The sequence below is a fragment of the Acomys minous genome, assembly GCF_964271855.1.
Source record: "Acomys minous genome assembly, chromosome: 15".
Lineage (NCBI taxonomy): Eukaryota > Metazoa > Chordata > Mammalia > Rodentia > Muridae > Acomys > Acomys minous.
The window spans coordinates 69,483,903-69,501,205 of NC_140497.1; the positions used below are offsets into that span (position 1 = coordinate 69,483,903).

General features: G+C 38.4%; 1 protein-coding gene across 3 annotated transcripts in view; it reads right to left on the reverse strand.

Annotated features, from left to right (window-relative positions):
• Positions 1-272: 272 nt before the first annotated feature.
• LOC311585386 (transmembrane protease serine 11F) overlaps positions 273-17,303 on the reverse strand; it is an 84,069-nt gene continuing 67,038 nt past the window's right edge. For all 3 annotated transcript variants that reach the window (XM_084760533.1, XM_084760534.1, XM_084760535.1), the window contains exons 7-11: positions 14,618-14,656; positions 12,763-12,964; positions 8,526-8,785; positions 6,315-6,457; positions 273-2,729 (exon numbers count right to left, since the gene is read on the reverse strand). In XM_084760533.1, the coding sequence (XP_084616659.1) occupies positions 2,571-2,729; positions 6,315-6,457; positions 8,526-8,785; positions 12,763-12,964; positions 14,618-14,656 (803 nt within the window). In that variant the 3' untranslated portion in view covers positions 273-2,570. The remainder of the gene's footprint in view (positions 2,730-6,314; positions 6,458-8,525; positions 8,786-12,762; positions 12,965-14,617; positions 14,657-17,303) is intronic.

Below are 17,303 nucleotides of genomic sequence, written 5' to 3' on the forward strand. Positions count from 1 at the left end.
GACATACATATTTAGGAGATTTGTTCTGTCTTTTAAGCACATCTGGCTTTTGATAAAGGAATTCTAAAATTACTATAGTGTCAATATAGAGGAGGCAAGATCATTTTCCTGTGAGTTATTAACCATTTTTATGTTTGGCAAATGTACAAAGCAATAAAACCCAAACACTGTAAAGAGCAAATACAACAGCCTTCATAATCATAATGCATTTTCCGTATCATCTATATTGGTATCTGTTAACAATAACATACTCTGCATTTTTGAGATTTAAATGTTCTCCAACTTTTCAACTTTATTATTTATCACCAATCCCTCACAGTAATGCCATGAGGTAGAGAGTTTCATAACCCATACGCCAGATGGAAAACATAAAGTATAAGATTACTTGACTCTTATGAGATTCAATCAATAAGTCAAGTACCAGACATGAAATAAGACATACAAACACTGTTATTAAAAAAATACACTTTTCTATCCTATTTTTTTTTAGAATTCATATGTTTTTTTATATTTATTCCTCTTGTTTGTGTTAAATTATTTAATTAAATCTAACTAAACATGGAAATATCTAAATCAGTTTGTATAGTTTCATGGATACTTATACAAAAAGTTATCACAGTCTGATGAAATATAAATAAAGTCACAAACAAACATGTATCCATTGCTATAGACTTTACAAAGGAAACAAGGAGGGGCATTTTTGCTAGACAGATTTGGTTTCACATATCTACCAAAAATAATTTATTTAAATTAAAGGAAAAATCCAACATCAATCAAGCCCATCTTTAAGGTTTTAGTCTGCATTGTCTGACACTGACACTAGCCATCAGCTCATAGGTGACCGGGCATGACCTCTGTGTGCCTGTAGCTCGTTGTGATGCAAGTTATAGCAACTCAGACACTTAGAAAGTTGTCATTATCCTGGTTACATATGTTACATATAAAAACAATTACATGTAAACTAAACCCAAAACACTCATTTTTCTAAAGGATAAATAGCTATGCCACAGTTTCTGTCTGCGAAGTCGGTGTAACGCACGCAGCCCTCACATCTGAAGGCTGGAGGTGAGTACAGATGGATGGATGGAGTTCCAAGCCTGGTGGCCATAATCTTAGGAGTCCTTGTCTGCAGCAGAGACAGTTCGAAAATAAATCCAGGAAACATGAACGTGATTGTGAAAATCTGATACTTCAGCTGTTCTTCAACAATGTAATTTAAGGTCCTTTGAAAGTATTTGCATTTCCTTGAAGAACTAGGCACATTTAAAACTGCAATGTGTTTTTAAAAGCCCAAAGAACATTAAAATCGATAGCAGCATATTCGTCCCGAGAACTTGCTGTGTGCAGATGCTATTGCAAATACTTTGCTTGTATTAATATAAGTAATCCTCAAGATAACCACAATGAGGTAGCATTTTATTCACACTATACAGATGAAAGAGCTAATCAACAGAGAGATATTGGGTAATTTGCATAAAAGCATACACTTTATATATGGTAGGGACAAAGTTTATCATCAATTGGCCTAACTCAGTCTATGCTCGCTAATACTGTGCCCCGATAGGCTTTGTACTACAATTAAGCCCCTTTGCTGGGGTCTTCACTTACTATTATTCAGTGCTCAATATACAGCAAGCACTGTTCTAAGTGTTTTGCATATGGCACTCCCCATGTGACCTTTTGATAGACACGTGTCTTGGCAATAAAAGCGAATGATTTACAAAAGCATTGGTTACCCTGTGCTCATGTTAATGTTTCTAAATAAATATTTGGATGACACCCTCCATCAAAAGTTTAGAGTTCCCTGCTACTATTCTTTTTAAGTCAATTCTGCTTTCTTCTGCTTCTTATTATCCTTCTTATACTAGTGAAAAAAAATACTTATGTTTTGATTTTATTTTCCTCTTTTCTGGGCTAATTATGACTGATATGTGGATGGCAAGATACTGCTAAAGAGTAATCCAGAAATGCTTCTTTGCAATGCAATATGCTTCCTGGAGCTAGTGCTTGAGGGCGTTACGTGATGCTGTGGCAAGTTCATATGCACTTAAAAAATGACAGTTCCTGTGGTTAAGAATAATGCTCTGCCCTGTCGGATGCAAACCCTGGTTAGAGTTCAAGTTTTACTGCAGGTCCCATGCTCCTTCATTCGAGCAATTGAATGTCCAGTCATGAGTTCTAGCATGCTGGTGTCTTGAATCCCTAGGGAAGATGATGGTAGCTGATGCTTGCAAGATGAGTCCTGGAGCTCTAGGTATTGTATGAGGTAAGGTTGTAGCAGCCTGGTAGCTCTTTATATGTTGAGGGAAGCCATTTGAAAGTGTCACATTAAGGAGTCACCCTTATGAGTGAGGCATCCGTGCTCCCTGTCATTTGGCATGTTTTCTTACTTCTTGGGAGAGAGTTTCTGTACACAAAAGCCACCTCACGATATCAAGTTGGTCTGGGTCTTAGGAGTTCCTTGACATCTGGCAGAAGCACTCATTTAACCCCTGTGACTCTAAGTAATGGTGTATCATCTGCAGGCATCCTGCTCCATGGGCTGTGGCTGTAACTCCCAACAGTCCACTTTAGAGGCCAGTCTTGGAGGTTATCCAGTCTCGGTACTTAGTCACTCTTGTGTAGACTCCAGGCTTGTTTGGAAGGGCACATGACTGTCCCCAACTTACTATGCCCACAATGTACCAGATGTCTCGATTGTCATAAACCAGAGGTCCACCAGAATCGCCCTGGAATAGAAACAAATACTCTGAATTAATAACATAATAATCTCTTTTCTACAGACCTTGTCCTCCCAAAAAAAAGGAGAAGAAGAAGAAGAAGGAAGAGGAAGAGGAGGAGGAGGAGGAGGAAGAGGAGGAGGAGGAGGAGGAGGAGGAGGAGGAGAAGAAGAAGAAGTTGTTACATGAATCACAAAATTAGAATGTGTTTCAATTGAATTAAAATTTGTTCTAAACCTCAAAACACATTTTCATTTTTAGTAAAAAAGCCAATAATCATTCATATGTAATGCTTACATTATTTCTGGCTTATTTTCTTTGTATTATGTTAAATATGAGACTATTATTTATAGTAGTAAAGCGAAATTTTCAAAGATTGCTTCTGAACGCCGATGGCTTGACTCTATTTCTCCTTTACCTCTTTCATGTAATGATGGAGATTAAACAGACAGATACACTTATGGAAGGTGAGAATATGTTCTCAGTTCTGTCACTTTTGGCCTAGGGCCAGGAGTTACTATCAAACACTATGGACCTTGTTTAGAAAGCTTTCTTTTGTATTTCTAATAGCAGAAAGCAGTCACCAAAACATTTTAATTATGCATTTGGCCTAACTGAAATAGCATCCTATAAATATTGCTGACTTTACCCGGCAAATGCACTAATGGAGGACAAAAGTAAAACTGAGATGGTCGGTGAGGAGCTAGAGCTGTGTGCTGAGAGAAAAGAAGAGAGAGCTGTGGGGAAGCTGGAAACTATAGGGAACTGATCAGTGCGTTTACCAGATTCAGTCTCAGCTTGAACTGGGATATGAAGAGGAAATGGGCTCAAAATTATTAAGAATCAAGAGAAGACAATGTTTTAAGAAACAGAAGTAGTTAAGTATTGTTAAATGCTATTACCAGATTTTAAAAAAAAAAAAAAAAGAAGAGTGTTAAAGATGACTGTTAGACTTTAACTCTGCTGTTCACTGGTGAGTCATTAGGAAGAACTCTCTGGAGAAAAGGACAGGGAAACCCCAAAGCTGATGGTTGAAAGCACTAGAAGGAAGCGAGGAATGGAGACAGTAGGCATAGACGTTCTTTCCAAATTTTGTATAGAAAAACCACAAAGTAGGGATCTAACCAGAGGCATCCAGGTCAAAGCTTCCCTCCGAGACATCGGAGCAACAATAATAAAACAAAACCAGTTGCAAGGTGAATGTGAGCTCTAAGTAAGACACTCAGAGTTAATGTGAACCTCCCCGAAAAGGCCAGTGAAAGCAGGAACTGGATAGGAGAAGGCAGGGTGGGCCATAGGAAGGCGTGATTTACAGAGTCCTCCCTGGAACCAGAGTGGCTGGAAACCACGAGTCAGGAAAATGGAAAAGGCTGTACAAATTCACAAATATGAACAAAATGTACTTCTAGGCAATTAGGGAGCTACAAGAGAAGGAAAAGGAAATTAAGAAAATACTCTGAGGCAAACAAAAATTGAAACGGTATCCACAAAACTTATCTGATACAGGGAAACTTACAGAATTAAATGTCTAGATCAGAAAAGAATAAAGATCTTAATTAAATATAACATTATTCCTTGAAAAGGGAGGAAATGGAAAAACTAAGGTCAAATACGGCAAACAGAAGGAAATAAAGTACAGAGCAGAAATATATAAAATATGTACTCGACAAACAATGAGAAAAATAGTTGTACTTTTCATCACTCTATTATAATGGGTAGAAGATATAAGCAAACTAGATGCCCATGTATGCCTACTGATTAATGAATAATAAAAACATGGCACAACAAAATTCTACTAAGCAATAAATCAACACAAAATCATTAAATTTGCAAATAAATGGGTGAAACTGAAAAATATACTGAGTGAATTAGAAAGGTAAAAGCCAAGTTCTCATTCTCTCTCTCTCTCTCTCTCTTTCCCTTTGAGTTTCTAAAAACTTATTTCTAATTCATTCACTTTGCATCCCAATTACAGCTGCCTCTTCCTCAGTCTCCTCTTGGTCTTCCCTCCCTCCCTCTCCTAGTCCCAGCCCCACAGTCCTCAGAAATGGGAGCCCTCTAACCCCAGCCTATCAAGTCTCATCTGGGCTGCTTTCATCTTCTTCCTCTGTGGATTGGTAAGAGGGAAGTGATCAATGAGTAGACAAGAGACTCCATGTCAAAGGCAGCCCCTACTCCCCATATTACAGGACCCACAAGTAGACTGTGTTGTCTATCGTCTACATCTGAGCAGGGGGTCTAGGTCCTCACCATATATGGTCTTTGGTCAATGCATCAGTCTCTGCAGCCCCCCCCCCCAATGAGCACATGCATGGTATATATTCACTAATAAGCAGACATAAGCCATATAGTACAGGATAACCACATTATAATCCACAGACCTAAAGGCGCTAAATAACAAGGAGGATTCAAGAGATGATGCTTAATTCTCATTCAGAAGGGCAAATAGAATAGACACGGAGGCAGTCGAAGAAAGAAAACAGGATGGCAGCCTACCATAGATGTCCCCTGAAAGACTCCACATCCTCTCACTTACTTGTGGATCATAACTCTGAGTCTTTAGCTCTGAGTATGTTATCTGAATAACCACAGAAGCCAGGAAAATACACAGGGATCATGGGGGTAGAGAGTGGTAGTTAGCTTGGAGAGTCTGACCGGGCAGGGCATAGACGTTATGAAGGAGGAAATGCAGAAATAAGGAAGAGGGACTTAATTGGAGAGGGGGAAAGAAGAGTAATATAGAGGGAAAGCGAGGAAGGAGGAATGAATAACAGTGAAGATGTTTGGAAAGCCACAGGAACATATATTATTTTATAATATATTATTTCATAAGCTCGCTTAGCCCCCTACACCCCCCATGCACATGCATGTACACACGCACAATGGAGTTCACTACATAGGGTGAAAATGTTTCCTCAAGAGGCATATGGTTCCAAGAAAATGAATCATTCAGAGGAGCAGTTCCCTGTCTTTGGGGCATGACTTTAAGAAAATAACACTCATAAGAAGGACAGCAGGCTACCAAGAAGAGACTTGATACCCTATGAGCATATACAGGGGGAGGTTATCCCCCTCAGGAACTGTCATAGGGGAGGGGAGTAAGGGGAAAATGGGAGGCAGGGAGGAATGGGAGGATACAAGGGATGGGATAACAATTGAGATGTAATATGAATAAATTAATAAAATATATTTTTAGAAAAGAAAATAACAATGGAGTCAAGGAAGGTGGTTCACTCTTACAACCACAGCACTTAGCAAGCTTAAGACTGACCTGAACTACTATAGGAGACTCTGTCTCAATCTCCCACTCCCATCCCCCACCTAAAAAGAACGAAGGAAACAAAATAATGAAGTGTAAAGTAACTGAGTGGACCAAGGGTGCAGCTTCTTTTGAATATAAAATAGAAATAGTATGTAAATTGGGGGAAATTACAGTGCTGCACATATCTTATACATTGAATAAAACACTATACCGAAGATGCTTTACTTTGGGCTTGTGCACATTAAACATTCAATAGAGTTTCCTATTAGCATATGCTAAGCTCAGAAACAGCTAACAGGAACTTCCTTTTGGAGGTTTGACTTCCAACTTACCTTACACGCGTCTATTTTTCCTTCCATGAATCCAGCACACAGCATCCCTGGAGTTATGAGGCCATCGTACACTTCCTTCCTGTTACACACATCAGTGCTTATGGTTTCCACCCTGGCTTGCCGGAGTTTATTTTGTGTAGGCCCTATTACATACACACGGATAAACAAAGAAATAACGTGCTTTTCAAATCTGATTGTGCCTCAGACACAGATGAGAAGTAAACTGTATATTCCTAGGACCCGAAGAACAATGCATTTTATGAATACTGGGTTTTGCTGCATTGTATTTGACCTATCCTAAGTGTCTACGTGGAAAAAAAAAATTCAGCATACAGTCATCAGAATTACATCATATCAGTTATTCCTCCAAGGCATCATTTAAAACTACATAAAGATATTATATGTATACAACAATTTTAAGGAATACGCATTCTTCAATTTTTCACTGGATGCTCAGAGATCAACCACACGAATATAGTCCAAGCCTCAAATAGGCTCACTGGGTTCTTTGCCCAGATAACATAAAGTAGAAAGCAGGACACAGCACACAGAAGGTTGCCCCTGCTGTGATTTGTAATGTGTTCTTTAAAGGAGTTTCATAACGTGGAAAGTAAAATGAGTAACCAGTCTGTACCAGCCATCTGACAGCAGAGGAGTGTAAGGGTGAGAAGTGAGGATGCTGCATGGTTGAACGCAGATGGGAAGCAGCTTAGGGCTTGAGTGGAGCTGTCTGTAAATAAACACTAGCTAGTAGAAAGAATGGAATTTACAAAAATCTCTTACTAAGCTGAGTTTATATATGGGGTGTGTGAGAAAATTCCACATAGCAGAAATCTACTTTCGAAAAGCTAGGCCGAGTGTTTTAGCAAGTGTAGTGACTTCTATTTCCTTCAGTGTCTTCTTTTTGTGAGGAGATGGGTTTCAAGAACGGAGTTTCCTCTGGGTAGCCTTGGAAATTTTGGAACTTTATTTGTAGACCAGGCTGCCCTCAAACTCATAGATTTGCTTGCTGCTGCCTCTCGAGTGCTGAGATTAAAGGCATGCCCCACCATGCCTGGCTTCTGTAGTAGACTCCTCATTGAATATTAAATGGGTCAGTTTTATGTTAACTATTTGATTAATCTCTCTCTGTGTGGCAAATTAGTACTTAGAATTCTTATGGCTTGATTTCCGATTTATAAAATTCTTACACTTGATATCTTTAAATTTTTCTAAAGAGAGGATAAAGGGAAAAAGATATAGTCAGAATGAGATTTAAAAATTGAAACAACAAAGGTGTCTAGTAAGCAAATGTGATGAAATAATATGTTTTGACTATGGTGGATATGTGATGGCTTTAGTTCTATGTGCTTATCCATTTGTTTGAAATATCTCATAACGATAATTTAAAATTTGAAATGACAAATATCTAAATGTCTTAATCTATTTTAAGTAAAGCTTAGAGTCTGCCTCTTCCAGGTTTTCCTGTCTGCCTACCTACCCTACTATTTTCCATCTTTGAGAACTACTGAAAAGCAAAGAACAAAATTGTTACCTGCAATTATAAAAAATAAAATAAAATAAAATAAGATATATGCTGACTAAAAGGATTCACTTCAAGGAAATATACAATTTGCTTTTAACTGTGTCTATATTTCTCCTTTATTATGCTCTATAGCTTATTCTATTCTTTTCTTCCTTATTAATCTCTGTCCTTTCTTACCACTGTCTCCATTGTGAATTCTGAGACATTTTTTTTCTTTTACTTCTCAATTTACAGCTCCCTGCTACACACAGAAGAACTTTGCCACCAACATCATTATTATCATCACCATCATCATCATCATCGTGTGTGTGTGTGTGTGTGTGTGTATGTGTGTGTGTGTGTGTGTGTGCAACATATGTGTATATGTGCACAAATGAATATGGGTACAGTTGCTGGTCTATGTACATGCATGTGGAAAATAATAGGGGTTGATGGTCAGTGTTTCTTCAATCACTCTCAGCTAATTTTTTTGAGACAATGCTTGAGTTTTAGGGTCTCTTATTTAACACAGAATTAATTGATTACAGGTGTGAATCGCCACAATTGACTTTTACGTGGCTTCTGGGGACCCTGAGTAGTATTCTTTTGCTTGTTCAACACTCTGCAAACTGAGTCCCAGCCCCTGCAACATCATTTTTTTTATAAAAATGTTTTCATGTCACAAAACTTAGGGTGAAACTACTCACCATCATCCACAATAGACCCAAACCCTGTGACAAAAACACTTGTTTTCGGTGGCAGTTTCATGGACGACTCTGGGAGGCAGACTCTCTGAACCACATTTGAAAACTCTACTCGTGTAGTGAGCTGGGCTAGCGCGATGTCATTTTCATTGCCTTCTCTGTGATAATCTTCATGGATGATAATCCTCCCAACATTTCGCTTCACCGCAGGTGGTGTTATAGTTGTACCAAACGTAGCAATCCATTTGCTTGGGTCTCTGTTCCTGCAGGAAATTAAAGGATAAGATTTGTGATGGTTTACATGATCTCCTAAAAAAGAAAGAAAAGAAGAAAGAGAGGAGAAGAAAAGCCAGGTGCCACACGCTGCATGCCTGTAATCCCAGCATTCTTTAAGGCAGAAGCAAGTTTGAGGTCAGTCAGTATGGTCAACAAAGCAAGTCCAGGGCAGCTAAGGTTGGGGGGTGGGTCCTCCCCTATTCTGAGGAGTAGGGGAGGAGGAATAGAGGGAAGAGGGAGGGAGGGTGAGATCAAGGAGAGAGGAAGGAGGGGGCTACAATGTGGATGTAAAACAAATTATTTAACTAATCAGTTTCTCACAAAAACAACAACAAATACAAAAAGAAGGAGAAGGAGGAGGAGAGAAAGGAGAAGAAAAAGAGGAATACAAGAAAAAGAAGTACAAGAAGAGGAAGAGGAGAAAGACTTCTGCCCAATATTTAAATTAAACTCTTAAAAGAATTGACAGCAGGTGGCTCTGTGAGACGGAGCTTTCCTATGACTAACCCAAATCATTGTGCCTAATTTATTCATTAATTAGCATTCTCAATTTCCAAAATTTAAATTTTTATCCTGTTAGGAGTTCTTTGGGGCTATCATTCTTTTACTTCGATGGACGGTTCAAAAATTAATTTGCTTTTTTTTTTTTTTTTTTAAGATGATCAATGTATTTGTAGACAAGTTCCCTCTACACCAAAACATCCATCCTGATTTGATGACTTACCTGTTTGCTCTTGTTGGCTGCGATCTTTGAGGCTAAGTGGAATGTGCCTACTGTGCAGTTCCTCATCCGCACAAAGTTGTTTCTCCACCTATGCCCACACCCTTTCCTGATATTCAAGGGCTAAGCTGCCCTTACTGGAAGCCAGTCTCCCACAACCCTTTGCTACAGTCACTCAGCCTTCCTCCCCCTACTAACCCTTCCTTCCCACAACTGCCTTTCTTCCCTAGGGTTATGTCACCAGCCCAACCGTCTCGGCTGTAGTTCTCCTCCAACCGCCCCTCTCAATCTCTTTAGAATTATTCATGTCATGAATGATTAGACACGTACAGAAGTCAGAAATTCTCTGGGCGATGGGAAACTGGGTAGCAGGAAATCACAGAGGAGCTTTCAAAAGAGGAATGACCTCATTTAGGAGAGGTCATCACACTGGTGATCAACTTTGTTTTTCTTTTTAAGAAGTTTTTTTTTTTTTTTAATTTGCCTGTGTGAGGCCATGTGTTCATGAATATAGGTGTTGGTGGAGGTAAAAGGCATCTGAACTGCAGGAATTGGGGTTACAGGCAGTTGTTCAACACTGAATATGTGTGCTGGGAATGGAACTCGGGTCCTTTTCAAGAGTGGAACCACAGAGCCATCTCTCTAGGCGTTGAGCATTACTTTCTACTTTGCTTTCTCTGAAGTCAGGGCTCTTCTTTCCTTCCTTCCTTTCTTTCATCTAAAAAAAGTAGTCTTTTCCTTTTGAGATTATAATATAATTATATTATTGCTCCCATCGCTGAATCATCAATTTTTAAGAGTAATTAAAGACTATCAGTTTTCAAAGTGTACTGGATTGCCCTGGGATGGCCAGACACACCCGGGAACAGGAAGAGAGGTCTTTCTCACCTGTCTAATCAATCAATTATATTATTGTTATTTATCTTTTTATTTATGAAAATTTTGTTCAATATAGACATGCTAGAACTGGAGCCTTTATTTGATACCCAGACGTTCAGTACTAGAATTCTAGGAGACATAATGACTAACATGATCCCAGGAGTTAAGGAGGTCACAAACCATTTGAGACAACATAATAGAATGTCCATCCCATTGTTCACCATCAAGGACACATAAGAGACCCAAACATCCCGCTCTGTGAATAAGGAGTCTAAGAGGCAGATACCCAGGCCTCCCTTCGTCTTGTCTGTCTACCTCTTATAAAAAGCCTTTCCTGACTTACATCATTTCTTTTCTTTTCTTTCTTTCTTTCTTTCTTTCTTTCTTTCTTTCTTTCTTTCTTTATTATTTATTCAGATTACAACTCAATAGTTATCCCATCACTTGTATCCACCCATTCCTCCCTCCTTCTTGCTTTCACCCTATTCCCTTCCCTTAGGTCTATGACCGAGGGGGACCTCCTCCCTCGCTATATGGTCATAGGCTATCAAGTCTCATCTTGATAGCCTGTTTATTCTTTCTTTGAGTGACAACAGGCCTCCCCACCAAGGGGAGGTGGTCAAATATGGGGCACCAGAGATCATGTCAGAGTCAGTCCCCGCTCTCCACATAACTGTGGAGAATGTCCTGTCCACTGGGCAGATCAAAGTAGGAGTTCGATGTTTACTACTTGTATTGTCCTTGGTTAGATTAGTTCTTAAAGACAGGAGAAAACTTTCACGGGTATAAACTATTAGGATTGGACTTATATACCATTTTTTAAAATATACTGTTTCTATAGAAAAATAATTTGTTAAAATACAAAGGCTATTTGGATTACCTCCAAAATATCCCCTTATTCCTTTTCTAAATAGTATTTCTTTTTTTTTCTAGATAGTATTTCATGCATGCAATTATATTAAATTATGGCACTCATAAAATACAATCCTTTTTCTTCATTACCACTACCTTGCTCACCACCTGGATTACTTTTATCAGTATAAAACATGCTATATTTGCAATATTTTTTAAAATCTTCCTTTGAAATTGTAACCATCATTAACTACCAAATTTCTTTGCCATCTTTCATTTATATGCTCCTTAAAAGTAGTTTTTAATGTTATTGCATTTTTTCATTCTATTACATTTTGGACATTGTCCTGTCTTTATCTCACTATGAAAAATTAAATTACTAAGGTCAACAGTAATATTTACTTATCAGCTTCAATGTTCCATTTCTACATAGATCTGCCCATCCCCAGAAATTGCACTAGACTCACTGAAGCAAGTATTTATATTTATTACTAATATTAAAAATGGCATTCTGGTTGTAATTTTTGCTTTATATACAGAGGCCAATTGTAAACAAAAGTGGGATTAACACTCTCACCAAAACAGAAATACAAACATTGGGAGACTCTTAGGATATGAATATGTCAGAAAAACTTAACAAGCAAGTGGAACTTGTATTTGTCATGAAGACATGGTACTAGCTGCTTTTCATAGATAGTCAATAGCTAATCTCTTCAGGTAACAGATAACTTTAAATTCATTTGGTCGCTCTCATTATACCTTGTCCGTATAGAAAGTGGGTAAATGTCTTCGAATCATTCTCTTGTTGCCCTTAGAAGAATGATTTTTAATAAGCCTAGTAGAAGTACCCTGAAGGGTAAAGATGCTTTAGATGCTTTAAGAGAACACATAGACAGTGTCACTGTGCCTGCAAAGAGCATGTGTTCTCTCCATGTAGATAGTAGCCTCGAAGGGAGAAAAGAGTATGTGCTTCCACCTGCAGGTGCCCTAGAAAGTCTATGCATGTCTGAGTTTTGATAGCAACAACTGTAATATCAAGCTGAGAGCTCAGGCTTTGCTATATCCATCACCAGAATTTCATGCTCTGAAGGCAGAGTGACTAGGTGGCTCTCTGCTTGTCTATACAAGTTCTGAGCTATGCACACCCATGAGGATTGCTAGATAATGCAATAACAGTGCTTCAAAACAGACTTCCACGCCCCTTTTCTTTGTAATCAAACAATATGGGATAGTGACTGTTGCAGAGATTAATTGGCGGGGAAGCCGAACAGAGGTGGCCAGCTTTTCTCCTGGAGTATGTAGAAGATAAGTGTAGTAATCTCCATGATGAATAACATCGTATTATAGGAAAGATCACACCAGGACCACAACGATACAAATCAAGCCAGTATGTAGAGGGGACAGAAGGACACATCGGAGGACAAGCTGGTGAAATTGAGATATTTCCTTGCATTAAATCAAGGGCCAGAGAGAGCTAGGAAATGAATGCTCCCCACAGCCCAGTGAACATACTTCCAGAAGCAGTGAGCTGCTGTGAGCAGCCATGTGTTGCTGATAAGCGTAGCTCCGCACTGATGGCCAGCACCTATGAGCTGTAGGCTAGCCTGCCATGGCCACTCTCCTTCCATCGCTGTTTCCCTTCCTTGGACAATTCGTTCAGTAGTAGAGGATGCTGGTAATGGCATATTTGAAGATGACATTCTTATTCCACATCCTGGCAAAGAAACACATCGTACTTTGTTCTTATGACAGTGAAGCTAGGCACCATGGCTTGCGTTTAGAGAAGTTGCTTAGAAAATTCTCTGCCTCAGCAACTCTTTAACCCGTTCTTAGAACTCAGTCTCTGGTTTGTTTTATAGATAACAACAATGTTCAAAGGCAATATTTGCTTAGGCATTTAGTTCAAAAGTCAACGTCTGTCTCTAATCATAAATCATAGAGCCTGGCACAGTAAACTGTATTTGAAATCCCAGCATTTGAGGTTCCTATATAATAATTTGGCCAGTCTGAGGACAACAGCCTAAGTTACACAATAAGTCTCTCACAAGTAAGCAATGTTTCTATAATTGATAATGAATAAGTGAACTTAGAAGAGCAGCAAAGATGGAAACAGATTTAGTTGGGTGCATTAGGCTTGCAAGATGGAAAGTAGAGTCAGCTAGACTGGCCAAGTGTTCTGCCGAGGGAAGTGGCCTTGGGCTTTTGTGTCAAACGTGGACGTGGTAATTTAGCATTCTCTGAAGGAGAGAGATGGCATGGGGAGCACATTCACAGATCAGAATCTAACCCAAATTCTGGTAGTCTTAAATGTTCAAGTCTCTTGGAATGTCTACATTAGAAAACAAATGGACAGATCTGGTATGCCTCATACCTGTTAAGGTAGGGATAGGCTGGGGAAAACATTCTCTGTGGAGGATTGAGTTCCTGATCTGAAATATCTTTGTGGTAATCTGCACATGTCAGCATGTAATTAAAGTACAGAAAAGGATTTTTGTTCTCCTGTTGACCATTCTAGAGAGTCCTTTTGTCATTTATTTTTTATCAATACATAGGTTATTATTAAACACCAAAAAGTCTAAGTATTCTTTCAAATGTTTTATATTAGATATAGAGGAGCATAGTTTTTAGATTTAAGAAAACTTAACCTTGGAGAGGGTCACAGACTGCTGTACACCACAAGCTAGTGAGTGGCAGAGTGGTACATAACATTAGGAAATTCCACATCTAAGCCAACAGTACTTTACTCTTGAAGAGAGAGCTCAACTCTGAATATATGCCATGATTCGTCCTTCATGAGACAAGAAGAATCAATGTATTAACTTTGACATATTTTTCCAATGTAAATAATAATATTTTCTTTTTTCTAAAATACGAGAGTAGCTTAGAGAAATTTTTATTCCTTGATATCAATCTTCAATTGATCGAATGTTAAACCAACCTTTAAAAAGCCTTGCAAGTGTCCTTACAACATTGATAACAGGTATGCATTTACCTACAAAACCTCAAAATATATTCAGGTGTAAAGCAGGAAGAAAATAATAAGACAAAAGCAAAACAAAACAAAAAATCAAAAAGTAACAATAAAACTTCAACATAGTCTCTTGAATTATAAAATAATATTAAGAATATCTTAAATAATATGAATATGACATCTAACATGCTATGTAACATATATGTGCTATATGTTATATACAAAATCATATTGCTACATACCTAATATGTTAAGTAATAAAAATGAAAAGATTAAGTATTTGATATATGAAAATATGAAAGAAAAGGAACTTATTGGTGATCTGTACTAACTTATTTATTATTCTTATCCTTTTTCTTTACTATGAAAGAAACAATTGAGGATTTTGGAACTTACGACTATTCAGAAGGTTTCTCATCTTTTTGCTGTCGATGGCTGTAATAAAGGAATACAAGTTAGTTGACATGACAACACAGTCCCATTTCTGGGCTGTTCACATGTTCATGAACAGCATTGCTAATTATTTGAAGTACTCCATAATTCAGGAAGATATTGAAGTTTTCATAACCAAGTAATATACGACAATCCTCTGACTTGGTCATTGGTTCAAATAATAGCATTTCATTTGAAAATAAACTCACAGCATTTTATTTTATGCCTTTCTATTATAAACAATTAGGAATGAAGGAGGAAAGGTTAATGTCCCAATACCCAAAGTCCAGCAAGTGGCTTCCAATTTCCATCACAACTGGTGTTGCCACTCAGGGCAGTTTGGTCATATTCCCAATGGTCATTGATAAGAGCGGACTCTCGGATCTAATTTTAAGGTCCTAGTCTAAGAATTGGGGAATATGTCCACAGACCTTGCTGACATCCCCCTGAGACTCTCTCTCATACTGAAGTGCTGGGAAGTGTGTAACTTGGCACTAAGGGAAGAGAGTGAAGCTCCTTCGCTTAAAACCTATGCAAAGACCCAACCCATTCTCAGCTCTTATGCCACAGTTACACACTGGAGGAAGGTGGCTAGAGACAAGGTAGTAAGCAGACCCTATCAGATCAGTCTTCTTTATCCCTGTGAGCAGCACTTTTTTCTTCCCAAGCAGGACATTCTAGAAGGACAGTCTTGTGGTCTACTGTTGAGAAGGGCTAGAACATTCCTCTATGACCCACTCTTACACAGAAAGGTAATGAGAGTCAGACTCCCACTTCCTGTATTGGGAATGAGGAATTCTAGCTGCCATGGCTTGCCTTGGAGCAAGAGAGAGAAAATCAGGGCGAAAGAGGTCCAGAGAGCACTGTTTTGGAGGCTCTTTTGGTTTACTTTAGTTTAAAGTACTCTGCCTGCCAAATATCATACTCTTGAGTATTCTGTTCTGCTGTGAAAGCCCAAATAAGAATGTGTACCCCAATCTCTACTAAAGACCTCCAGAGACATCTTTTCAAATGAATGGTGTGTATGTGTGTGTGTGTGTGTGTGTGTGTGTGTGTGTGTGTGTGTGTATTTTAGAATATACTTATTTTAGTATCAAAATAGCTTGCATGATAAAAATGTCATTGTGTATAACCAAGGCCAAAAATTTACTTTTCAAGATTATAAGAAATTGTATAGTGTTAACAATGGAGTGAACTTTGATGGGTTCTATTTTACTTTTAAGTATGTGATCACGATTTAGGAATAGCTATGTTATCAATAATCTAGATTTGCTCTCAGAGTTCAGCTTACAGAATGATGAGTGTGTCCTATTTTCTTTTGAACCATAATGTATCAACACTCAAAATAATATATAGCAAATAATGTGATCAGTAACTACCTATGTAATATATGGAAATTTTCAACTTAAAGATGTGTGTGGAAGCCCCTTCTCTCTTTTACATAAAATAAAAAAATAACTAGACTTAAAATTTCATGAGATAAAGTAATGAAGCTGGGAAGCCTGCTGTCCTGAGATCTGGACAACAGAGCAAGGTACGGAGATAAAGGAAAAAGAGACAAATCCTGTCCTTGTGTCTTAAAATATTATTTAAGACAGTATTTTATTGGAAGCAGTATTTTGCTTCCTAATTACATTTTTGCAAAGAACAAAGGAATCCCTCTTGGCTTGAATTCTAACTGGTTCTAAGGTGCCTTTCATTTTAATTTCACAAACTATTTGAACTTTATTTTCTTCGACTTTGGTGAAAAATAAAGACATTTCTGATATATTTTTCTCTTGAGAGTAACAGAAAAATAATGAAAAATATTTTGAAGTTGTAAACAAGAGGACCTAGCCAGGTGGTGGTAGCATACTCCTGTAATCTCAGCACTTAGGAGGGAGAGGCAGGTGAATCTCTGTGAAGAGAATGTAATCTTGCCTTACTCTGGGCCCAAGGTGAAAACAATCTTGAGATGCTTGATCCCACTGAGACTTTGCCTCTACAAACTGATAAACATCTTAACATACACTCAGAGGGAGAAGTATTAGCCCAAGACAAGAGACAGGGGCTGGTGATTCTGGCCAGGGTATTGTATTGCAAAAAACCTGACCATCTGATTTGGAGGAGAGAGGGAGAGGAAGACAGGGGAACCTGAGAGGAAGATGGAGGTTCCTGCCCACAGCGCCCAGAGTTTGAAGATTGGCAGCAGTGATCTCAGTGGATACCTCCCAGTTCAGTCCACGGACAGTGTGGCTGCTTCTGTTGGATAGATGATCTGCTGGACTCCTGAGAAACACACAGGGGAATTGCCCAACGGAACTGATACTCAGAAGGTCTCATTCTTGTTCCCCTTAATCTCCTTTCCCTCCTAATTAGGATAGTCTGGTTGTAAGGGAGGCACATGCCTTTAATGAATCCCTAATAAAGTAGAATTGTTAAGGAATCGAAGCCAACAGATCTCTGCAAGTTTGAAGCCAGCCTGGTCTACAGAGTGAGCTCCAGGACAGCCAAAACTACATATAGAGAAACCCTTTCTTGAAAAAAAAAACCACAAATAAATAAATAAATAAATAAATAAATAAATTTACAGTTTATGTCTCTCTTATTTCAAATTCATTTTTATACATGTTTGTTTCTTTGGTACAGAGGTAACTTTTGGGGCTATAGA